The 23,747-nt window shown below is 37.7% G+C and overlaps 1 protein-coding gene across 1 annotated transcript; it reads right to left on the reverse strand.

Annotated features, from left to right (window-relative positions):
* Nucleotides 1-10,659: 10,659 nt before the first annotated feature.
* Nucleotides 10,660-21,777, reverse strand: LOC105694348. Its single transcript, XM_023432258.1, has 10 exons — nucleotides 21,547-21,777; nucleotides 19,845-19,913; nucleotides 18,283-18,944; nucleotides 17,155-17,267; nucleotides 15,459-16,899; nucleotides 14,535-14,665; nucleotides 13,291-13,404; nucleotides 12,268-12,369; nucleotides 12,079-12,179; nucleotides 10,660-10,818 (listed from the first exon to the last, which is right to left on the reverse strand). Exons 1-10 carry the CDS (start codon nucleotides 21,577-21,579, stop codon nucleotides 10,660-10,662), a joined length of 2,925 nt encoding a protein of 974 aa, XP_023288026.1. The 5' UTR covers nucleotides 21,580-21,777.
* Nucleotides 21,778-23,747: the final 1,970 nt, after the last annotated feature.

A 23,747-nucleotide genomic window follows, 5' to 3' on the forward strand; every position in this document is an offset into this window, starting at 1 on the left:
CGTACAATTGCGATGCAGTTGTACTTATAAGTGTCTGCGAAATACGGTAAAGATTTGCTAGGTTGCGTCACACTCATTTGACAACCACTACTTGATTAAAGTGCGGGATCTGAAATTGCAAACGTACAATTGCGATGCAGTTGTACTTATAAGTGTCCGCGAAATACGGTCAAGATGTGCTAGGTGGCGCCACCTTCGTTTGGAGACCACTACTTGACTAAAGCGCGGCATTTGAACTTACAAACGTACAGTTGCAATGTGACTATACTTATAATTGTCCGAAAATTAAGGTAAAGAGTTGCTAGATGGCGCCACGCTCGTTTGAAGACCACTACTCGAACAAAACGCGTTTATCATACCGAATGTAAAATTATCATACATTTCATAATTCTGCACGGACCTCGGAATTTGTTAGGTTATACCCGTTTGTGGCTTGCAGGTTATACAAAACGTTTCCAAGTGCTCCCACCGAGGGCGCTGCTACTCGAACTACCGGACAACTCTTAACTGAAAGTAAAAATAACCTAACTGAAAGATATCTTCCGGATTACCTTATCAGGAACTTATCCATACGTGAAAAACCGGGAACTAGAAATAAATTGGAGAAGGTATAAAAATTGAAATTGACTAATAAATTCGTATTAACAGTGGTAGAATCTACTCCGATCGCAGCAATAGTGGCAACACTGACGACAACTAACGCCTTGACGTTGTGTATGTATAGCTATGTATACACTAGCGTACGGATGCATATGTATGTGTTCAGGGAGTCTAGAAATATGTCGCCGGCATTCCCAGGGGAAAAGTAAAAGTACTTTGTCTAAGTTAATTTTTATTTCATTGCGCCGCGTTCGTAATCGAGGTCTGCAAAGTTGCACGAATTAGGAAACACTTTTAGCTTGTTGTATGTTTATTTCTGTGGGTGATTTCCCTTTAGTACATAGTATAAACTACGGGTGGCGCTTAGATAGGTTCAGTTTTGAAATTTGAATACAAAATATGATATGCAATGATATTTGTCGCGAAACGTTGTACAGACCACGGGACATTAGTTCTTAAAAATATCTTCTAAATGTAAACTATTACGTGTGAGGCTTTTTTCTAGCTTGTCACTCGGTCAAAACTGAAATTGTTTTCGAGCCATCCTATACAATGCTACATAAAGTATGCAAATATATACATATCTATATGTGTATGCAAATATGTGCAAAAGAATATGCAGACAATTGCGAGAAATTATTACAATTAGTTTGCAAAACGTAGATTAAGTACTATTGTTATAGGTTCTTAGGATTCCAGCAACTCTTTTATGCGTACTACGCATGCGCGGAGGAGAGTAGGTCGATGCGCGCCAATTTCAAAATTTTTGGTTTAAAATGGAATTGCCTCCGTTAAAACGTTGGCATCGTATACCGTAATTAATCAGTTAAATGAAAATTTGTTTATTTTATGTAACACTGACATATGCTGTATTAATTAGTTACGGTGGTTGGTTAATTTTTCTAATTATTCTTGGAGAATATGAGATATTAACGCTTGATAAATATCGTTTTCTCAGTTAGGAAGTTTGTTAGAGTCAGCCAAATGCTATTGTATGGTTGTTAATCATGATACACAGTTATTTTTAAACAGTGAACTAAATAATTGTCTTAAAATAAGAGACCGCCGGTATTTACAATGTTCATTAAGGGGGTGTGAAAGTGACATCTGGGGGATCCTTCATGAAACTTTTCGCTGAACTGTGTGTACCGAATCGTGTCAAATTTTACAATGTGAATATGAAGTCTATAAAGAATATCCTGACACTCATGAAATTTCATTTCTTGTACAAAATTTTAAAAATACCTATAAACAAATTTTAAAAACTTGAAATTTCATTAGTTCAGGACCTTCCTTATAGTCTCGATATTCACTTTGCAAAGTTTGAGATGATTTGGTACGTTCAGTTCGGAGAAAAGTTTCATGAACTCTTTGTCACCTTAAGGCGATTTGAAAGTGGCGTCAAAGAGGTCAATTGTTCATGAAAGTGTTCTTCGAATTGGGTGTACCAATTTATTTCAAATCTTGCCTCATGAATAAGGAGGTCCTAATTTGGGTCCTAAAACTCGCAAAATTTCATTTTTTACACAAAAATATTGAAAATATCTATAAACAAATTTGCATAAAATTGAAATTTCATTAGTTCAGGACCTTCCTTATAGTCTCGATATTCACTTTGCAAAGTTTGAGATGATTTGGTACGTTCAGTTCGGAGGAAAGTTTCATGAACGATACCTCTTTGTTACCTTAAGGCGATTTTAAAGTGGCGTCAGAGGTCAATTGTTCATGAAAGTATTCTTCGAATTGGGTGTACCAATTTGTTTCAAATCTTGCCTCATCAATAAGGAGGTCCTAATTTAGATCCTAAAACTCGCAAAATTTCATTTTTTATACATAAATTTTGAAAATATGTATAAACAAATTTGCTTAAAGTTGAAATTTCATTAGTTCAGGACCTTCCTTATAGTCTCGATATTCACGTTGCAAAGTTTAAAACGATTCGGTCAACAAAGTTTAGAAAAGGGTTTCATAAACGAATGCAACTCTTCGATGCAACTTTCACGTCACCCTAAGGTGATATGAAAGAAATTTTATTTATCAAAACGTGAGAATATTTATAAAACCTTTCTCCAAATTGAGTTCACCGAATCATTTGAAACTTCAGCACGTGATTATAAAGGCCATAAGGAAAAAAGCGATGCTCTTGAAATTTCATTTTTCGAAAAAAGAAAAGTTCTTTTTACATATCCTAGACTAGAACCAAGATGACATTTTTTTTGTAAAAAATGGAATTTTACGAGCACCGTGTTCTTCCTTAGAGCTTCCATAATCACGTGTTAAAGTATGAAATAATTCGGTGCACCCAGTTTGGAGAAAAGTTTTATAAATATTATAACGTTTCATGTATATAAAATGTCCCTTTCATATCATCTTAAATATAGATAGCGGAAACGGATTAAGAAGATTGGGTGATATATCAAGATGGCTGAAAACGTGTTTAGCGTATAATCGTTGATGCATAAAATGAAAAATGGATTTTCTGATTTGTGCAACTTTGCAGACCATTGTAAATGCGCTTTAAGGTGGGATGAAAGTGTCATTCTATACATATAAAACATAAAAATATTTATAAAACTTTTCTCCAAAATGGGTGCGCCGAATCATTTGAAACTTCATCGCGTGAAATTTCATTAAAAAAAAATAAAAATGTATTCTTGGTTCTAGTCTGGGATAAATACGATTCGAAACTTCAGCGCGTGAGATTTCATTTTTCAAAAAAAGTATGTATTGGTTCTAGTGTAGGATAAATAAAAACAATTTTTGATTAAAAATGAAATTTCACGAGCACTACGTTCTTCATTGGGGCCTCCATATTCACATGCTGAAGTTTCCAACGATTCGGTGCATCCAGTTTGGAGAATAGATTTATAAATATTTTTACGTTTTATGTATATATAGAATGATCCTTTCATATCACCTTAATATAATACCGACCCAAGACATGTCTCGTCATTTTATTTTATTACATTTTATCCTTATTTCCTCCCCAGAAATTTCGGTCACATCGTATTAGATACGAGTTTTTGGACCCCCTGTAAACATGTACATTAGAAATAAATATACATATATATTTATATATATATATATATATACATGGGGATTCGGTTCGATCGCTTTAACGTGGCTACACGTGTAACGATAAATCGTAGCGTTTAATTCGTGCAGTTAAATCGAGTTCTTTTGTGACGTGCACGCGTTTATACGTGTCAGTTAAATCTGTAGGTGTCGATGTGTACAGATTTATCGTAGCGATGCAACATTATACATGTAACGATAAATCGTAGCGATTAATTCGTGCAGTTAAATCGAGTTCTTTTATGACGTGCACGCATTTATACGTGTCAGTTAAATCTGTATATGTCGATGTGTACAGATTTATCGTAGCGATGCAACATTACAAATGTAACGATAAATCGTAGCGATTAATTCGTGCAGTTAAATCGAGTTCATTTGTGACGTGCACGCATTTATACATGACAGTTAAATCCGTATATGTCGATGTATACAGATTTATCGTAGCGATGCAACATCACACATGCAGGCTATACATGTAACGATAAATCGTAACGATTAATTAGTGCAGATAAATCGAATTCTTTTATGACGTGCGCGCGTTTATACATGTCAGTTAAATCTGTATATGTCGATGTATACAGATTTGTCGTAGCGATTAATTCGTGCAGTTAAATCTGTATACGTCGATGTGTACAGATTTATCGTAGCGATGCATCACACATGTAAGCTACACATGTAACGATAAATCGTAGCGATAAATTCGTGCACGCGTTTATACATGTCAGTTAAATCTGTATACGTCGATGTATACAAGTTTATCGTAGCGATGCAACATCACACATGCAAGCTACATACGTAACGATAAATCGTAGCGATTAATTCGTGCAGTTAAATCGAGTTCTTTTACGACGTACACGCGTTTATACATGTCAGTTAAATCTATATATGTCGATGTATACAGACTTATCGTAGCGATGCAACATTACACATGCAAGCTACACATGTAACGATAAATCGTAGCGATTAATTCGTGCAGTTAAATCTATAAGTTCTTTTAGTAGGTGCACGCGTTTCTACCGTCAGTTAAATCTGTATATGTCGATGTGTACAGATTTATCGTAGCGATACAACATCATGTGCGTAGCTATATATAGGGCAACTACGCATGAAACGATAAATCGTAGCGATTTGTAATCCGTTTAGTCACATCGAGTTCTACAACGTGCACGCGTTTACACGTGTCAGTTAAATCTGTATACATCGATGTGTACAGATTTATCGAAGCGATGCATCATTGCGTGCGTAGCCATATTTAAGGTAGCTCCACATGTAACGATAAATCCTAGCGATTTGTAATGTGTGCAGTTAAATCTAGTACTATAGCGTGCACGTGTTCATATGTGTCAGTTAAATCTGCATACATCAATGTGTACAGATTTATCGTAGCGATACATCATTGCGGGCGTAGCCATACTTTAAGGTAGCCTCACATGTAACAATGAGTCGTAAAGATTCGTAATCTGTGCAGTTAAATCGATTTCCACGGCATCCACGCGTTACGTACAATCCGTACAGATCGGTTTACACGGATTTAACGCAACGATTTATCGTTTCCTGTATAGCCATCTTTAAGGTAGCCTCACATGTAGCCATGAATCGTAGCGATTTATAACAACATGTAGTTAAATTAAGTTCTTCCGTACCGGCCACGCGTCATTTAAATCTGTACGGATCGATCTGCACAGATTTATCGCAACAATGTATCGTTACGTGTGTATCCACTTTTAGGAAGAGAAAAGCGCAATCGAGGGGAGGGATTCGCGATCGCTTCCGGATGCGAGTTGGATATCTTTGAGTACGTTTACACGTCCTGCCTTAAACCGATTTTCTTCATCACCCTTAAAGGGGGTATAAACGCCGTTTTACGCCGATTTTACCGGTAAAACCAGAATAAAGCGGTCTTTACACGATATTTAACAACAGTAGCTGCAACATGGGTAGTTATAAAACTGTGGTAACCGGTTTTATAACTACCGGCGTTAATCTTCGTATAAACGTCGTTTTACGCCGTTATTACCGGTAGGACTGGAGAAAAACGGCGTTTGCACGACATTTGTGCCCATAATTATGAAAGTGGTCTGTCATATATTTTTTATTTCGAAATTACATTGAATTAATTTCGTTTGAAATAATATGGCGTGAAATAACTGATAAACTCATTTCTTTTTTTCATTTTGACTTAGACCACTTTCATAATTATGGGCACATTTAACGACGGTAGCTATAACATTGGTAGTTATAAAGCCAGCGTTAAGTAGCTCGTGTAAACGTACCAATTGATGGGGTATTTATTATTCGACCTTGTAATCCGCAACCAAGGGTGGTGCGATTAAAGTAATCTCCTTTTTCAAGCGACGTCGCCGAGGCTCGACTTTGTTCTCTGTAAATGTATATAAGACGTAACGTCGCTTACGTGTAAACGACTGCCAGGTGGATGAGGCTGATCGAAAGATGCGCTTCGCATCTCATCCTCGACGTGCGCTCCTCCGGGTATGCATACTCTGTGGCTTAATAAAGGCGATGTTTCGCTTCCAGCTCGAGAACCCGAGCCCTGCCTGGACATTTATTTTCTTCTCATTATCCTATTCAACGATTGTTGCGTACATACATCCTGACACATTAGATTCAACCACATGTTTAAGGTGAAGTGAAACACGTCGAGGAACTTGATCGACGTCGATAAAGAAGATTTTTCTAAACACCTACGTTACCGACGTTCGTTTTTATATTGACAGCTGTGTGGAATTACATTAAATATTATACCAAATGGCATACTCCACCTGTCGTTTTCTTACAATAAATATCAAGAAATCGAAGTAAAACTCCAGAAATCCTCTGGATTCGTGCTTTCTGGGGCCCTAATTGGCTGCAGAGGGACCCCCTGCGCCATCTGTGATTTCCAGGTCAATTAAATCTTCACTCCGAGACCTCGTATTCCCATCGTTTTAGCATAGAAGCGCATACAACACTTTTTTTGCCTTTATTCCGTTCAAATGCGAGTTTATCGATTACCAGAGTGTTCTAAATTGTAGTAAAATTGTCCTGACCCTTTTGATTCTCATATCAGAGCCTTCGATAATTGCAGATTGATCGAAATATGAGAGCTCGACGCCATTTCGGTTCTGGTCTGGGCTGTTAAGACATTTTTTCCAAAAATATAAATTTTGAATGTGTCAGGACAATTCTTAGATGATCAGGAGTATGTGTCAAAGTTTCGGACAGTTTGGTCTAGTACCCTTAAAAAAAAGTGTGGTATTCGAATCGACTGATTTGAAGGGTGTTTCACTTCACCTTAAAGTGTAGAAAGTGTAGGCAAAACGAACAAACCTATAGCTGAAAGAGAACCACATAGAACGAAAGAAAAACTTTTCTTATGAACGGATTTATTTCCTCGTTATCAAAATAAAATGCATCCTCTTTACACGCGTACAATAAAATATCTTAAACTCGATAACTACAGGAACAGGTTTTAAGAAAAAGCTTACGATTAAAGCGTTCATGGCCTAAGTTGTCGGATGGTTCCAGGGGATCGATTCTGTGACTTTGTCGAGAGTGCTCACTTCTCGTACTCTCACCTCACGTGAGTTTATTCGCCCGGTTCTCCGAGTGAAAATGTGAAATCTCCAGATTAAAGGAACTTGGTTCGAGATCTCGGAGTTTCTCGTCGAGTTGTCACGCGAAGTATCTCACATTTTTACCATAGTGAATGTTATGAAATCACGGGAGACGTTCACTTTTAGAATTATCACTAGATTCGAGTTACAGAATTGATCCCCAGGGGGTCTACTACGTGTAATAAAATTGTACATGTAATAAAATTGAGCGAAAATGTGAAAAATGAGTAGCCCACGGTATTATGGAACGTTCTTGGTGATGAAAATGCGAGACCATTCATATGAATTGGCTTGGCACAAATTTTTAAGCGAAATGGTGAAGCATAAACTCGAGTCCTCTTCTTTACTTATAACAGTTTTTCATCTTCCCGCCTTTCCTGCTTATAACACCCTACCTCTCACAATTTTCGATTTACAAGGTATCCACCTTTATTTAAAAATATTACTAGACCGGAAGCGCTAGTGATCTCGTTCTTTCATACAGCGAATACGTAATTCAGCGAATAAACCCACGTGAGATGAAATGACGCAAGGCGAAACGATAATATACAGAATGTGACGTTTTTAACGCAACAAAGACTACCGGTCGATAATTTTTAATTGCAAAATTTCATCGGAGGCGCTTTCGACCCTAGATAGGAAAAAATCTGAAGATCTTGGACCCTTAAGGTGGGGACGATTTCAACAGATGGCGTTGTATCTCGTGCTACTTGGTAGTAAAAACCTTTCGGGGTGAGAGGATTCGTCGTTGTCGACCACTTCCGGTGTCTAGGACATGCAGGAAGACTCGTCGACGGAGAACTCGGCACAGCCAGGAGGTGCGTTCTTGTAGAAGACGCAGGAGACGCCGATGGCCGCTCTTCTGGACCGAAAGAGTTCAACGTGGACATGTATGCGACTCTGCGTTAATTCCCATCACCTTATTTCCATATTTTTGTAGTTACAGGCAAGTGTGGCGACTCACGAGTAGTCCATCTTCCGTCGTTTTCTCAGCGCGAATCGGTGCTGTGCTTCGTTGAACGCTTCGACGCCGCGGGCGTCCCCGGAAGCCTGGAAGAACAATGCGGATTTAACATCAACATCATTTTAAAGTGATATGAAAGGCGCTGAGAAATTTAATCGACTACGATAAGATAAAATCCATGTATACACTTTTTGGTGGTAACGCCATTTTGAATACTCAAGTGGTAAACGTAGGCTGGCGCGTCCCGTTACCGACATTTATACTTATGTTGAAGTCTTTTACAGTCTACGTTGAGAATTATTCGAAACGAAGCGTTTCATATGCCATTTCGGTAAAGTAATAATAAATAAGATCGGATTTAACATCAACATCATTTTAAAGTGATATGAAAGGCCCTGAGAAATGTAATAGACTACGATAAGATAAAATCCATGTATACACTTTTTGGTGGTAACGCCATTTTGAATACTCAAGTGGTAACGTAGGCTGGCGCATCCCGTTACCGACATTTATACTTATGTTGAAGTCTTTTACAGTCTACGTTGAGAATTATTCGAAACGAAGCGTTTCATATGCCATTTCGGTAAAGTAATAATAAATAAGATCGCATGTAACATCAAGCAACATTTTAAAGTGATATGAAAGGCGCTGAGAAACTGAATCGACGTTGATAAGATAAAATCCATCTGTACCCTTTTTGGTGGTAACGCCGTTTTGAATACTCAAGTGGTAACATAAGCTGGCGCATCCCGTTACCGACATTTATACTTATGTTGCAGTCTTTTACAGTCTACGTTGAGAATTATTCGAAATGAAGCGTTCCATATGTCATTTCGGTAAAGTAATGATAAAGAGTTTGGCGTAAAACTGTCGAAATCCCGTGAATTCATTATTCTAACGACTACTTAGAACCAAATGCGCCATCTGTGACGTTTAGCTGCAACTAAATTTTTGCTCTAAAAACATCCGTTTATCACGAGACAAGCCAGCATTCTTCTACGATCGTTGGCGAAAATATCTTCCCTATTTTCCCATCCGACTCTGTAATATTCTATTTTTATGGTATTTTAAATAGTTCCAGTTAGGTCCTGAAACTCTTCATTTCCGATTCTAAGCCCTCAAGAGGCGTAAAATATCGAAAACGTGCACGGATGACGTCGTGTTGGTTCTAGTACATGATAATCAATTTTTTTAATGAAAAATGAAGTTTCATGGGTTTCAGGACCTACCTTATATCCTTCATATTTATATTACACAATTTGAATCGATTCAGTACCTACAATTTGGAGAAAAGTTCCATGAAGAGAACTGACGCCACTTTCACATCAGCTTAAGATGCAGTCTATGTCCACGTAAAGTTACAGTATCAATGATCAATGAAAAATGAATGAATCAATAAAAAGATGTTTATGAAAGAGTTGAGGTAAGCTTGGATGTTTTTACGAACCATTGGCACTTGTTCCGAAGCTGCGGTCTTTTCCGCGTCCTTCTGCGACCTCTTCAGCTTCTCTCCCATTTGAGAGGTCCTCCGTTTCTGGGGAATTAAACGTTAATCTCATTCATCACAATCTTATACAGGTATACATATTTTTATCTTGCAAATTCCTTGCACGAAGACTTTTAGAGGAACTATTTCTCGGCAAAGTCAAAGGCTAACACGGCTTTCCTGAATTTTAACGCTAAATTCTATGTGCAGAATCTTATTTTGATAAACATAGGAGACAAAACGCCAATGGCCACAACGGTGGTTCCACGGAAAGTGGAACCAGGATCTCAGATTTTCGCTGATCCAACTACGCTAGCGCCACCTGCGGAAAATGAGGGAACTCCAATCCTACGTGATCATCACATTTCCTACCGACGTAAGTCACCTAAGATGCTTTTAATTTTGCAATTAATCGTAATTATCGTTTCACTTTGCGTAGATACGCAAGTTTTGCAATTAATCTTAATTATCATTTCACTTTGCGTAGATACGCAAATTTTGCAATTAATCTCAATTATCGTTTCGCTTTGCGTAGATACGCAAGTTNTTTTTGCCTTTATCCCGTTCAAATGCGAGTTTATCGATTACCAGAGTGTTCTAAATTGTCGTAAAATTGTCCTGACCCTTTCGTTTCTCATATTAGAGCCTTCGATAATTGTATATTGATCGAAATATGCGAGCTCGACGCCATTTTCGTTCTGGTCTGGGCTAAATTAAAAAATTTCTTCAAAAAATCCAAATTTTGAATGTATCAGGACAATTCTGAGATGATCAGGAGTAATGTGTCAAAGTTTCGGCCAGTTTTGTGTAATACCCTTAAATGAAAGTGTTGTATTCGACTCGACTGATTTGAAGGGGGTTTCACTTCACCTTAATATTCTATTGTATGGAGTCCTTCGAATTCTCATTTTTGGGGGTCTTTAAATTCTTACGTCAAGATTAGTCACCGAATTCCCTTTTGTCCGAGACGAATTCCCCGAGACGTCCTGAGACTTCCTTCTCCTCGGTTCCGTGAAGTGATTGTTGCGCTTTTCGTTAGGGCTTTTGACTTGTCTTTTGCGCTCCGAATTGGCTTGGTCCTGCAAAACGAAATGAAAATGTAAATTTTAATAGCATGAAACCACCTGGAAAATGGCTACTTCGGATACTCATAAGGTTGAGTGAAACACGTCGAGGAACTTGATCGACGTCGATAAAGAAGATTTTTCTAAACACCTACGTTGCCGACGTTCGTTTTTATATTGACAGCTGTCTCGAATTACATTAAATATTGTACCAAATGGCATACTCCACCTGTCGTTCTCTTACAATAAATATCAAGGAGTCGAAGTAAAACTCCAGAAATCCTCTGGATTCGTGCTTTCTGGGGCCCTAATTCACTGCAGAGGGACCCCCTGCGCCATCTGTGATTTCCAGGTCAATTAAATCTTCACTCCGAGACCTGGTATTCCCATTGTGTTGGCATAAAAGCGCATACAACACTTTTTTTGCCTTTATCCCGTTCAAATGGGAGTTTATCGATTACCAGAGTGTTCTAAATTGTCGTAAAATTATCCTGACCCTTTCGTTTCTCATATCAGAGCCTTCGATAATTGTATATTGATAGAAATATGAGAGCTCGACGCCATTTTGGTTCTGGTCTGGGCTAAGTTAAAAAATTTTTTCCAAAAATCCAAATTTTTAATGTGTCAGGACAATTCTTAGATCTTCAGGAGTGACGTGTCAAAATTTCGGACAGTTTGGTCAAATACCCTTAAAAAAAAGTGTTGTATTCGAATCGACTGATTTGAAGGGAGTATCTCTTCACCTTAAGAATTGTCCTCGTACTTAAAAAAAATGTGAATTTGCGAAACAAAATTTGTTGACTTAGCATAGTCCAAAACCAACATGGCATCGAGCTCTCATATTTCGATCGATATCCAATTATCGAAGGCCCTAATATGAGAAACGCAAGTGTCAGGACAATTGTATAACAATGTAGGACACTCTAGAAATCGAAAAACTCGCATTTGAACGGGATAAAGGCAAAAAAAGTGTCTTATGCCCTTCTGGGATAAAACGATGGTAATACGACTTCTCGGTGTGAAAATTTAGTTGACGCGGAAATCACAGATGGCGCAGGGGGTCTCTTTGCAGTTAATCAAGGCCTCAGAAAGCATGAATCCAGAGGACTTCTTGAGTTTTACTTCGATTACTTTATAATTATTGTACGGAGTATGCCGTTTAGTACAATACCCAATTCGACACGGGTGTCGATATAAATACGAACGTCGGTAACGTAGGTATTTAGAAGACTCCTTTTACCGACGTGTTTCACTTCACCTTCATTTGAAACTCACTTGATTTGATTTCGGACTCTCCAGCATGGAAGCTATCGAGGATCCCTGAGAGTTTCCTGGGCTGTAAACGGACTGGTTGTCCTTTACGGAGATGCGTTCTCCTGGTTAAAGAAGAGATATATTAACCGTAATGAATAGTTACTGCGATCACTGATGGAGGCAATAAGACAATTCTGATTTATTAATTACCAGTCCAGTAGGAGAGAGGTGGCATGATTCTCCGACCCTTCGAACTTGTCGAAATGCTGAGAGTCGTCGTGGAATTATTGTGCAAGTGTACGGTTGTATTCTCTAAACGGAAATATATATACATATTTCATTAGTCAGTTCTAGTAATTTCCTTACAGTACAAATTGCTTCGGGAACGACGTTAAGGTGATATGAAAATCGAAAGTGATAATCCGAGGGATCAATCATTCATGAAACCTTTCTCCACAATGGGTGTACTGAATCATTTCAACTTTTCCAACGTGAATGTGAAGGCTATAAGGAAGGTCTTGAAACTCATGAAATATCATTTTTTATACAAAATGTTGAAAATATGTATAAACAAATTTTTGAACAATTGAAATTTCATGGACGTCGGCACCTTTCTTATAGTCTCTGTATTCACATTGTACGGTTTCAAACAATTCGGTACATCCAGTTCGGAGATAAGTATCATAAATAAAACCTCTTTGATGACCCTTTCACATCGCCTTAAGGTGATATGAAAGGGTCATCAAAGAGGTTTTATATATAGCCCTTAAGGTGATATGAAAGGGTCAGCCGATATATCAGAAAGGTCAAATCGTTCGTAAAAGTATTCTCCGAAGTGGATATACCGATTTGTTCAAAAATTTGCCACGTGAATGTGAAGGCGCTAAGGTAGGTCCTGACACTCATGAAATTTCATTTTTTATCCGAAATTTTAATAATTCCTATAAACAATTTTTATAAAAATTGAAATTTCGTCACTGTCAGGACCTTTTTTTTAGCTTCCATGTTCACATTGTCGAGTTTGAAACGATTCGGCACACTCAATTCGGAGAAAAGTTTCATAAACGCGGCTTCTTCCCGCCATTTTCACATCAACTTAGATGTTAATGTTAACCTATGATTGGGTAATCAATGATTTAACCGAGGTTGGTGGAACCGGTCATAACTGCAACCATGACGTCGAATTTTACGCGATTTTCTTTTCTCTGACGTCACTAAATATGGCCGACTTACCTTTACCGGATCCTTCGAGTAGCTCTTCCTTCGCCGCTTCCCACGCCTTGCAAAAGTGGTTTATCTTCCCGGGACATCCTCGGCTACATTGTTTCAATAATTTTCTTGGAACGACTGTAAGAACGATGTCGGTTGGTGAAGAGATGGCAAAAGGTTGTTAATCGTATAAAATTAAGATGATATGAAAGACGCTGAGAAATTGAGGTCGATAAAATAAAAAAAAAACGGCGCCATCTGTGACGTTTAGCCGCAACTAAATGTTTGCTCCAAAAACGCGCTTACCACGAGACAAGTCAAGAGTCTCTTGTAAACATTGGTAACAAATGTAAAACGGTCGAAATCTCGTGAATTCATTATTCTAACGACCATTTAGAACCAAAGGCGCCATCTGTGACGTTTAGCTGCAACTAAATGTTTGCTCTAAAAGCGCGTTTACCACTAGATAAGCCAGGATTCTCTTGTAAAGATTGGTAACAAATGTAAAACGGTCGAAATCTCATGAATTCATTATTCTAACAACCATTTAAAACCAAAGGCGCCATCTGTGACGTTTAGCTGCAACTAAATTGTTGTTCCAAAAACGCGTTTACCACTAGATAAGCCAGGATTCTCTTGTAAACATTGGTAACAAATGTAAAACGGTCGAAATCTCGTGAATTCATTATTCTAACGACCATTTAGAACCAAAGGCGCCATCTGTGACGTTTAGCTGCAACTAAATGTTTGCTCTAAAAGCGCGTTTACCACTAGATAAGCCAGGATTCTCTTGTAAAGATTGGTAACAAATGTAAAACGGTCGAAATCTCGTGAATTCATTATTCTAACGACTATTTAGAACCAAAAGCGCCATCTGTGACATTTAGCTGCAACTAAATTTTTGCTCCAAAAACGCGCTTACTACGAGATAAGCCAGGATTCTCTTGCAAACGTTGGTAACAAATGTAAAACTATCTAAATCTCGTGAATTCATTATTCTAACGACCATTTAGAACCAAAGGCGCCATCTGTGACATTTAGCTGCAACTAAATGTTTGCTCTAAAAGCCCGTTTACCACTAGATAAGCCAGGATTCTCTTGCGATGGTTGGCGAAAGTATTTTCCACATTTTCCCATCTGATTCTGTAATATTCCGTTTCTACGGTATTCTAAATTGTTCGAACTAGGTCCTGAAACTCTTCCTTTTCAATTCTGGACGTGTTTTACTTCACCTTAATCGCATAAAATTAAATGCTTGAAATTTTTACCCTGCTTGACGTCGTTCAAGTCCCCGACGAGCTCATAGAAGTCGTGGTTCACAGTTTCCACGAGCCTTGATGAGAGTCTCCGTAAAACTAGATCGGTAGAGAACTTCCTGAGTGTAACGTGGCCAGCCTCACTGTGGAAAGACATTCAATTAATCGTCACTACATTTTCATACGTCATCCTGATCTACATACTAACTGGATAGCTGATACCGAGGGTTGGGCAAGCATAATACGTCAAGTAATATATGTGCTTTTCTACACGTATATTACAACGTATAATACGTCCCTAGTTTTCTACGCAGGCACAAAGTATATTACTCCAAACTAAATGTGCAAAGTGCATGCGCAATATCTTCAATAACCAATGAGAGTCCACCTATTTATCTCTAAGAGAAATTCTCATTAGCTATTAAGAGGATTGCGCTTTACACATCCACAAATCAGCGCACATTCGAAATCAGCCTTGGAAATTTGAAATCTATGCATATATGTGCATATGACGTTTCTTTATAACGGCTGATGACGGCTGCTTGAAGTCGTAAGATTCGTACAACGACACTGTCAAACTGAACACGATACACGGACATAGTGTGCACTGTATTGACCAGTAGAACAATGAACAAACACACATGTTTAGTGGTGCTATTCTACACCAGTGCGGTGCAGTGTACTCAGCTAAAAACACTATAAAAATTTCTTCGTCAACACCTAGCTAGGATTCACTTAAGATTTAATTATGCATCGATGTAATTTTATTCAATTCGTCCTTTGCAGGGCGAACTTAGGATGTTCTAGCTAGGCTTTGCGTAAAAAAGTACAGCGTTCCAACGAAGGCTATACATTTGTAGGTTAGGATCCTAACTAGATCTTAGCCAGCATCCAGATTTTATATACGAGTATTTGAACAGGGTCGCAGAAGCGTACTTGAGTAGTTTGCCTTCGAAGATCAATCCCAAACTCGATGTATCTCCATGGACAACGCGCGGAGACCACGAGGTTAACTTGTAAGGATTATCCATTGCTCCCAATCTTGTAGTCTTCGATTCCACTTTTTTCTCCTCCGGTGAAGTTCGATGAACGTTGCTGGCAAAACGATCCGGCACAGAGCAGACCTCGACAACTTTATTTTCTTTTACCGACACTGGTGGAATTGCAGCTTCGGAAACACTTTTATGCACCACTGGGACACACTTTTCAACTTGAGATGGATACTTCGCAGGATGACTTCTTCTACTATCGAGAGACTCCCTGTCATAATCTGCCTCACTTTCCGTCAAACTACTGGTGGACTCTCGACTGGGAGCTCTCTTGCTCTCCCGATCCTTCGATAAGGAGTAATAACTCTTCCCTTGCAAAATCGGTTTTTCTCCAGAGACTGATTTCTCTCTCGGAGTTTCGTTCTTGACCACTTTTCTAACGTTGTCTGAATTCCTAACTCTGGGAAGTCTTTCCCTCGGTCTCCGACTTTCTCGTAAGATCTTCTCTGAAGGAATCCTCAACACTCCGGCATACGTTTCACTCTCCAATGCTTCGGAGTCTCCGATTCCTTCTCGATGAGGACTTCTGGAGATGGCGTTGAATTCCACACAGGAAGAATTTAACCTGGAATTGTTCTCTTTACCTGCACCCGAGTCTTCGGTGTAGCAAGCAAAATTCTGGTCAGATCGATGACTTGGTTCTTTGTTCGAAGCGTTCTTCTGCTCTGGCATTGACTTGTACGAAACCACATAATTCATACAGTCAAGCATCTGAAAGAGCTTGTCGATGTACTCACGTGAACAATTCTTATCGGCTAGATTCTCTATGATTATGCTGAGTTTATCCTGATAAATGATGTCTGTCAACTTGATCGAACTGCTCGGTAGAGGTGACGAGTTGCTGTCATTGCTCGGTCCAGTGTTTTGGTTTTCCTTGTCAATGGATGTGTGATGTGTCTCCAAATTCTTATCGTAATTGCTTGCCAAAACTTTGGACGTCTTTTCTTCGGTATCTTTGTTTGAACTCCTGAGGGAGTTTTTGTCTTCGGCAGGTTTGAGGTTATTATTGCTGCAACAACTGCAATGGCTTTCTGCAATGCTTAGTTCTTGCTTTTCATTATAGGAATGGCGAGGGTTAGAGATGTTTTGACGCTGTTTTTGGATTGGAGCTGGAATCTTCTGATTCGTCACAATTGTTTTACGAATGGATGTACAGGTTAACTCCGTAATATCACTTCTCAAATCGTCGTCACTGTCCGTCACTCTAGTTGGCCAACGGAAGTTTGGTTTACTGCCCGATGCTACGAAATGCCTCCAAATCTCATAGACGTTTTCCCAATCATCTGGAAAGCCATTGAAGAACTTTCCACGAACGTAATCTGGGAGTTCTGTAAAGTGTAACACGAATATTTGTATTTACTCCTTTCTTTAAATTTGATTTCTCCTATACTACCGTTCATATATATTAGAACTCTTGATTAGCAGATGACGATAACACATTTCATGATCACATTTCTGATCTGTTTTTCATGAAATTTAGGAACTTTATTAGCGTCTACACATATATGATCGGTACTGTATGTAGAATCGTATGCATGCATAAATGTATTTGGCGTGACACTCAACCGAGTTTCTGATCTTACCATTTCTCTCGTCTACGATGTTTCCTTGCAGATGATAAATGTGCTTGTACACAGACTGAACACTGGAGGCAGACAATCTTCTTATGACAGGTTTACTGCGCGAAACTTTGCCACTAAAAATAAACACAAAGTTGCAAGTACGACGCCAAAAAAAAATGGATTACATTGCACTTCTTACGATTGATAATTATGCATAAAAGGTTGATCCTTTCCGATGTTCATATAATTTTGATATATTGTAGAGGACATCGTCTCCAGTATTTCCATATCTATATTTAAGGTGATATGAAAGGGTCATACAATATATATAAAAATGTGAAAATATTTATAAAACTTTCCTCCAAATTGGGTGTACCAAATAATTTGAAACTTTAACATGTGATTATGGAGGCCCTAAGGAAGAAAGCGATGTTTGTGAAATTTAATTTTTCAAAGAAAATTTGTTTCTTTCATTTAGCCTAGACTAGAACCAAGATGACATTTTTTGTGATAAATGAAATTTTACAAGCATCGTGTTAAAGTATCAAATAAGTAAATATCAAATACAATATATATCATACTATATATAATATACATACGATCCCACCACACAGTTACGTAACAATAATATAACCGTTACATAACGTTTTTAATATGTAATGAAATATACATATAATATATAAGATTGGTGTTACTATTTCTTACGCAGCTACATAACCCTGTTATAAAACGGATAATGTAACCTATACCTAACATATCGGTAACATGTTATAGGTTATGTTAATATCATATAACTGCAATGCTAACAAGTTTGTAACAATGTTACCAAACGGTAATCATTTGACGTCGTATGATATTAATGTACCCTTTAAATAACATTTGTTACATATTATGTTATTCCAGTGTTATGAAACGGTAACATAGTGTGCTCGTTGGGATATATACCAAGTGATTTATGTAATTTGAGACAGCGACATATCTGGAGAAATAGGCATCGTACGAAAAAATTATCCAGAACGAATATTATTTGTATCAGAGGGCACGCAAAGAAAAAAATGAATCACTCTGTATATATAATATACAACATATCGAAGTTATACGAAAATCAGAGAGGATCTCTCTTTTATGCAGAATTATCCTATGACTTACCCCTCTAAGGTTCCTTTAATAATTAATTGGCCCTGATCGTTGAGCATGACTCTCCATTTGGAAAACAGCCGTTCCAATTTTAAGTGTGGATCCTGAACATTTTGGCAAGCATTACCATCCAGATTACTTTTGTACTTATTCAGATCCTTATCGGAAAAGTTAACGCAGGCTCGAGTCATGCGGCTGTCAAAATCACAAGCACTGGAAGCTGCACCTTCAGAAGTCATCGCATGATCGTTTGCACCCACTGTAGGTCTGTGAAGAGGTCCACTGTTTTTTGAATTATAAGAAATGACTTTAACACTACTCGGAGGAGGCATAGCCTTGAAATCGTCGTCCTCCTTTATCACGGATCCTTTAACACTCGAAGTAGCGGTTGTCTTGTGATTGTCTATCAGGTTCTTCTTCTGTAGAAGCCTCTTCCTTAAATTAGTGCTGGAGGACACTACTTCGCTTCCGATCCTTGAGGAGTTTAAGAACGGAGAGACGCTGCTTAGGTCGAATGTATCGCCATTGATGCTGGAGACACTCGACAGAGTCGGTGTCACGAGTCCTGCTCTCATGTTGTTCTTGTTGGCCTCCATTCTTTTCATAAGGCTTAATTTTAACGTGCGCTCTAGCTTTCTGTATCTTTCGTCAGCCTGGTAGTCCCCGAACGTAGTCTGCAAGTTAAATTATGAATTAGCTCCTCTCGTTAACGATTCTGAAATTTCATTTTTTTTTAGAAAAGAAGTTTAAAGATATTTATGAACATATAATTAATTAAAAATTGAAATTTCACGAGTGCCAGGACCTTCTATATAGATTTCATATTTACATTGCAAAGTTTGAAACGGTACACTAAGTTCGGAGAAAAGTTTCATAAACGAGATCTCTTAACACGTTAATTATGAAAGGCGCTGAGTACTTTAATCAATATCGATAAAACAAAATTCACCTATACCCTTTTTAGTGTTAACGCCATTTTGAATACTCAAATGATAACATGAGCCGATACACCGCATTATCACATTTTTATTTATGTTGATGTCTGTTATGCCGTACGCTGAGAATTATATGAAATAAAGCGTTCCCTATGTCCAATGCAAAATTTCCAAAATGGCACCACTGTACAGCGTTGTCAACCTCAGTTCTGTTTACTCTAGTACAGTCGGATTAAAATAATAGTACAATCTGGTACGATAAAAAAATAGTACAGATTAAAAATTTCAAAGTTTCAAATATTTAAATAAAAATTTTGCATGTATTTAAAAAGGAAATGGAATGAAATTCAATGCATTAAACAATTATTAATACTGAACTGAAAATGAATGTGGAAGGGTTTAATTTAATTTCCTATTTCAACAAAGTATAAATGACTTTACAAACAAAACCAAAAATATAAACAAATATATCCATCGGTAATAACAAAGTCGTCTGTGGTCACAGTTACACTTTCTATTGAAATAATAGTACAATTTGTATACTATTATTCTTCTAAAAATGCATTGTCGATTAAATTCCTAAGTATCTTTCACATTACTTTAATTTCATTTATCAACAAAATATAATAAAACACCTACCGTTATCATGTTATGTAGAGAGAAATTTAACGTTGGTCTTCCATCAGTTGTACCCGTCGATTCCGTGCCCTAAAATGAGTGTAAAAGATTCAAAATCCAATTTCGAAATTCACTTTTAATGTATCTCTATAGCATTGACCAAAATAGATTTGTTTTACATCGATCGAAAAGAGCTTTTTAAAGAAGGAAAAGGTAGCTTAAGTTGCCAAGAGGCCCCATAACTTGTTACATAAATTTATACGTATGTTACAGTACATTCCACAGTTAACAAGTTAAGTTGCAATGCACATGTAATCTGCGATAATTCATTTTGAATTTTAAATTCTGTATCTACGATCAAAAAACTTGGACAAAAGCTTTATCAAATCATTTACTTTGTCTTCAACACTTTAAGACGTTGCCATTGCCTATCATAAAACTGTTTTACAACGCTGCCGTTTCATGTAGCAAAGATTTATGTCTTTCGGATATCATTTGATTAATTTTAACGTGTGTTCATTGACTGAATTTCATTATGACCATAAAAATAAAGATGAATACATTGAGATAAAGAAAAATAAAAAAAAACAATTTTTCTGTAGAAATTTGTACACTTTATATCATTATGAGAATATATAATTTCATATTGTATAGATGTTTATTTTTAACACATTCAGACCGTGTCCGAATTCGCTCTAGTACGTAATATACACTACATACTGCCCTATGTACTAAATATACGTGGAACTCGAACAACTCTTGCATGCATATTACGCACATGCGCATAAGATAGTTGGCTAATGCGCGCCAATTTTAAATGAACTTTGATTGTTGTTAAAATCGTCCTTGTTGTATCTGTGCCAACCTATAATTAGTTATTTCATGTAACATTAGAATATGCTGGACAAGATCAAATCACCCCGCTTGCCTAATTTGTGTCATTATTTTTGAGAATGCACATTGTTCATTCTCGGCAGATACCGTATTCCCAGGTTCAATATTCATCAAAGACGATCGAATGCTCCTGTATGACTGTTACTGTATTGCCCCATATTCATTTAAAAAGACGACAAATCTAATTACATATCAAAATAAGCGATCGTTAATATTTCCATAATTGATGAAATCTAGATGATGAGAACGAATTAGAAGATTGGTCGGAGTTCCAAGATGATGGAAAAAGTTGCAAGAAAGTTACATCGTCGCAACTTTGCTCCTACCACTTTTGAGGCATGTGCATAAGTAATGGGACAGAATTAATACGGAGCTAGTATACTCTAGATGCAACGTTTGACGAATTCGAACACAGCCTCAGTGCCGAAACGCATGACAAGTATGCTGTCATAAATCAACCGTGAGACGTATATGCCCCATGTGGCATGGAATCTGTTAATTATCCTATTTTTTACTTCATTCATATCAGTTTACGTCATAACATGTGGTACGTTAATTTAAATGTTTGACTATTCCCTCGTAATGCTTTAAACACTGACACATCTATGATGGAAATACATGGTTGGTTATATTTTTTTAATGAAAGATTCTTATCGATGCTTTTCGTCCAAGACACGAGTCCAAATGATCGAACTTCTAGTTACACACCTATTTAAAGAAGAACTTTAAGAAAGCTCTTTGTTAATGGATACAAATCTTCAATTGTAATGTATATGAAATTAGTCGCAATTTCTTTGGAATTTTATAAGAAATGTACACAGTAACTTACGTCGTATGTCGGACTGGGCCGAACGTTTGCCATAACCACTTCGCTTACGAGTGAATACAATATTCTAACCAATAATTGCACGAACGGGTCCCTTCAAGAGCACCGCTTTTTCTCTGCCTCTCTGTTGCGTCGTTAATTGTTTGAGGCGCATACCTTCCTCGTATTCTTGACGATTTAAATCGCTTCCCCCATTTCATCACAGAGCTGTTTTCAACAGTTTCAAACTCGGCATCTGCGTACTTGCCTTCGATTTGAATTTCGACTGTTAGGAGCCCGTTCAGGGAGAGGATTGGATCAGGTTATACCAGCTGATCCGAAAGCAGCCAATGGCTGTGCAGAGTTGACTGGAAAGGACCAATGGCTGTGCAGAATTGACTGGAAAGGACCAATGGCTCGTCAATAGTGGCTACTTTGCTGATTCTTAACGTTCCCGCGACTGCGCCTCCATCGCACTCGTAAATTCGGGATTTATCGGATCAGGATTCAGTAAAAGGCATCTATCGTATTAATACATATACAAATTCTATTATAAGCGTCTCGAACGACACTTACTTTCGGATTTACTAAATCCGGATACGATAAATCCCGGATTTCGTGCACGATGGAGACATAGTGACAACTTCCCCATCGTCCGTCTAAATCCGGGATTTATCAAATCCGGATCCAGTAAATCTTAGGCTTGTCGCTTTTCCACTTTCTACGCTTTTACGAAAAGTGTACACTTTAGCGTTCGTTTTGACGGAAGTGACGCAGATGTCGCTGTTCGTTTCACGAGGGCATCTACCCCGAGTGTACACTTTCTCTACACTTTCTACCCTCGATCCCGAGCGAGGGCAAGAAGAGTAGTCCGCGAATTTGGCGGCAAATTTGAAAATTGAAAAGATCAACAAACAGGAAAATACAAAATTTATGCTAATGTCTCAACGTAATATAAATAGAAGGAATTATTAATGCATCTTCTTCGTGTATAGAACGATTTAGCGTTTTAGTTTTGTACGTAATGTTTGAAACAATTTACAATAATTATGTATTACTACCTAACCGCGGATGGAATGAACTAAACTACAATTTTTCCCTGTTGTAGTTAAATTGTTTTTCATTCTACTGCAATAATATTTTGACCCTTATTGATCTTCGATACCTGAAATTCGTGAAAGGAATTTTCATCTTCTACAATTACAAGGTAATAGAACGAATTGTAGGATTTGAAGAAAACGAAGACAGCCCAAGAAGGAAGACTGGAGGAAGCATTACATTTTCGTATTCGTCATCGTCCGATACGGATAACCTCAAAATCGCGTACCTCTCTACAAAATCGGCCATCTTGAAATTTCTTGAGATTTCTGGCGTTCGGGACGTCGACGAGAGTGTATCTACCCTTCTGCACTTTTCAAGAAAAGTGTATTACCCTGGTACCCCCGAGTGTAGAAAAAAGCCGTTAAAAGTAAAGAAGAGGACTCGAGTCTATCCATATTTTTTAAATATGTATTGCATTCATATATACATGCACTATAATTAGAAGTTCAACGATATAATTTTCATATCATATGTAAGCTGGAATTATTTAACAGTTTTCAATGTTTAATAATGTAATATAACCTCGCAATAACAAAAACTAACCTGTACATCCTAGTAAATTCTCTTTCTTCTCACGAAGATGGGTCTGAGGCATCACGTAATTCCTTTCTTCTCCTAATAAGGTTATTTTTACATCCCCGAATACGATTGTTGCCAAAAATCAAAACACCCAGGAGGTTTTCCATTTTGAATTTTGGTGTCACAATCAGTGAAAGATGGCGTTCACGGCGTTTATATTTCTATCTTTTCATATACGCTTCACTATTTCGCTTAAAAATTTGTGTCGAGCCAGTTCACGTGAATGGTCTCGCATTTTCACCACCAAAAACGTTCCGTAATACCGAGAGCTACTAATTTTTCACATTTTCGTTCATTTTGCTTTACGTAATAGACCCCCAGGATCGTATATGCAAAATTAATAATACGATGGAGCCATGTGATTTACCGGATCCGGATCAGATAAACCTAGGATTGAAGATTATGATCGAAAGGTAATCATTAATAATTACGCAGAATCTACCTTCTAAATAACCGACGTTCGTTACACCTAGTTTTAATCTGCTGTAAACCGTTTAAACTCCGGTTAAAACGAATCGTGAACCGGGCCCATTTCTGTAAGCACT

Source organism: Orussus abietinus, unplaced genomic scaffold, assembly GCF_000612105.2.
Source record: "Orussus abietinus isolate OABI.00-Male unplaced genomic scaffold, Oabi_2.0 scaffold204, whole genome shotgun sequence".
In the NCBI taxonomy this organism is placed as follows: domain Eukaryota; kingdom Metazoa; phylum Arthropoda; class Insecta; order Hymenoptera; family Orussidae; genus Orussus; species Orussus abietinus.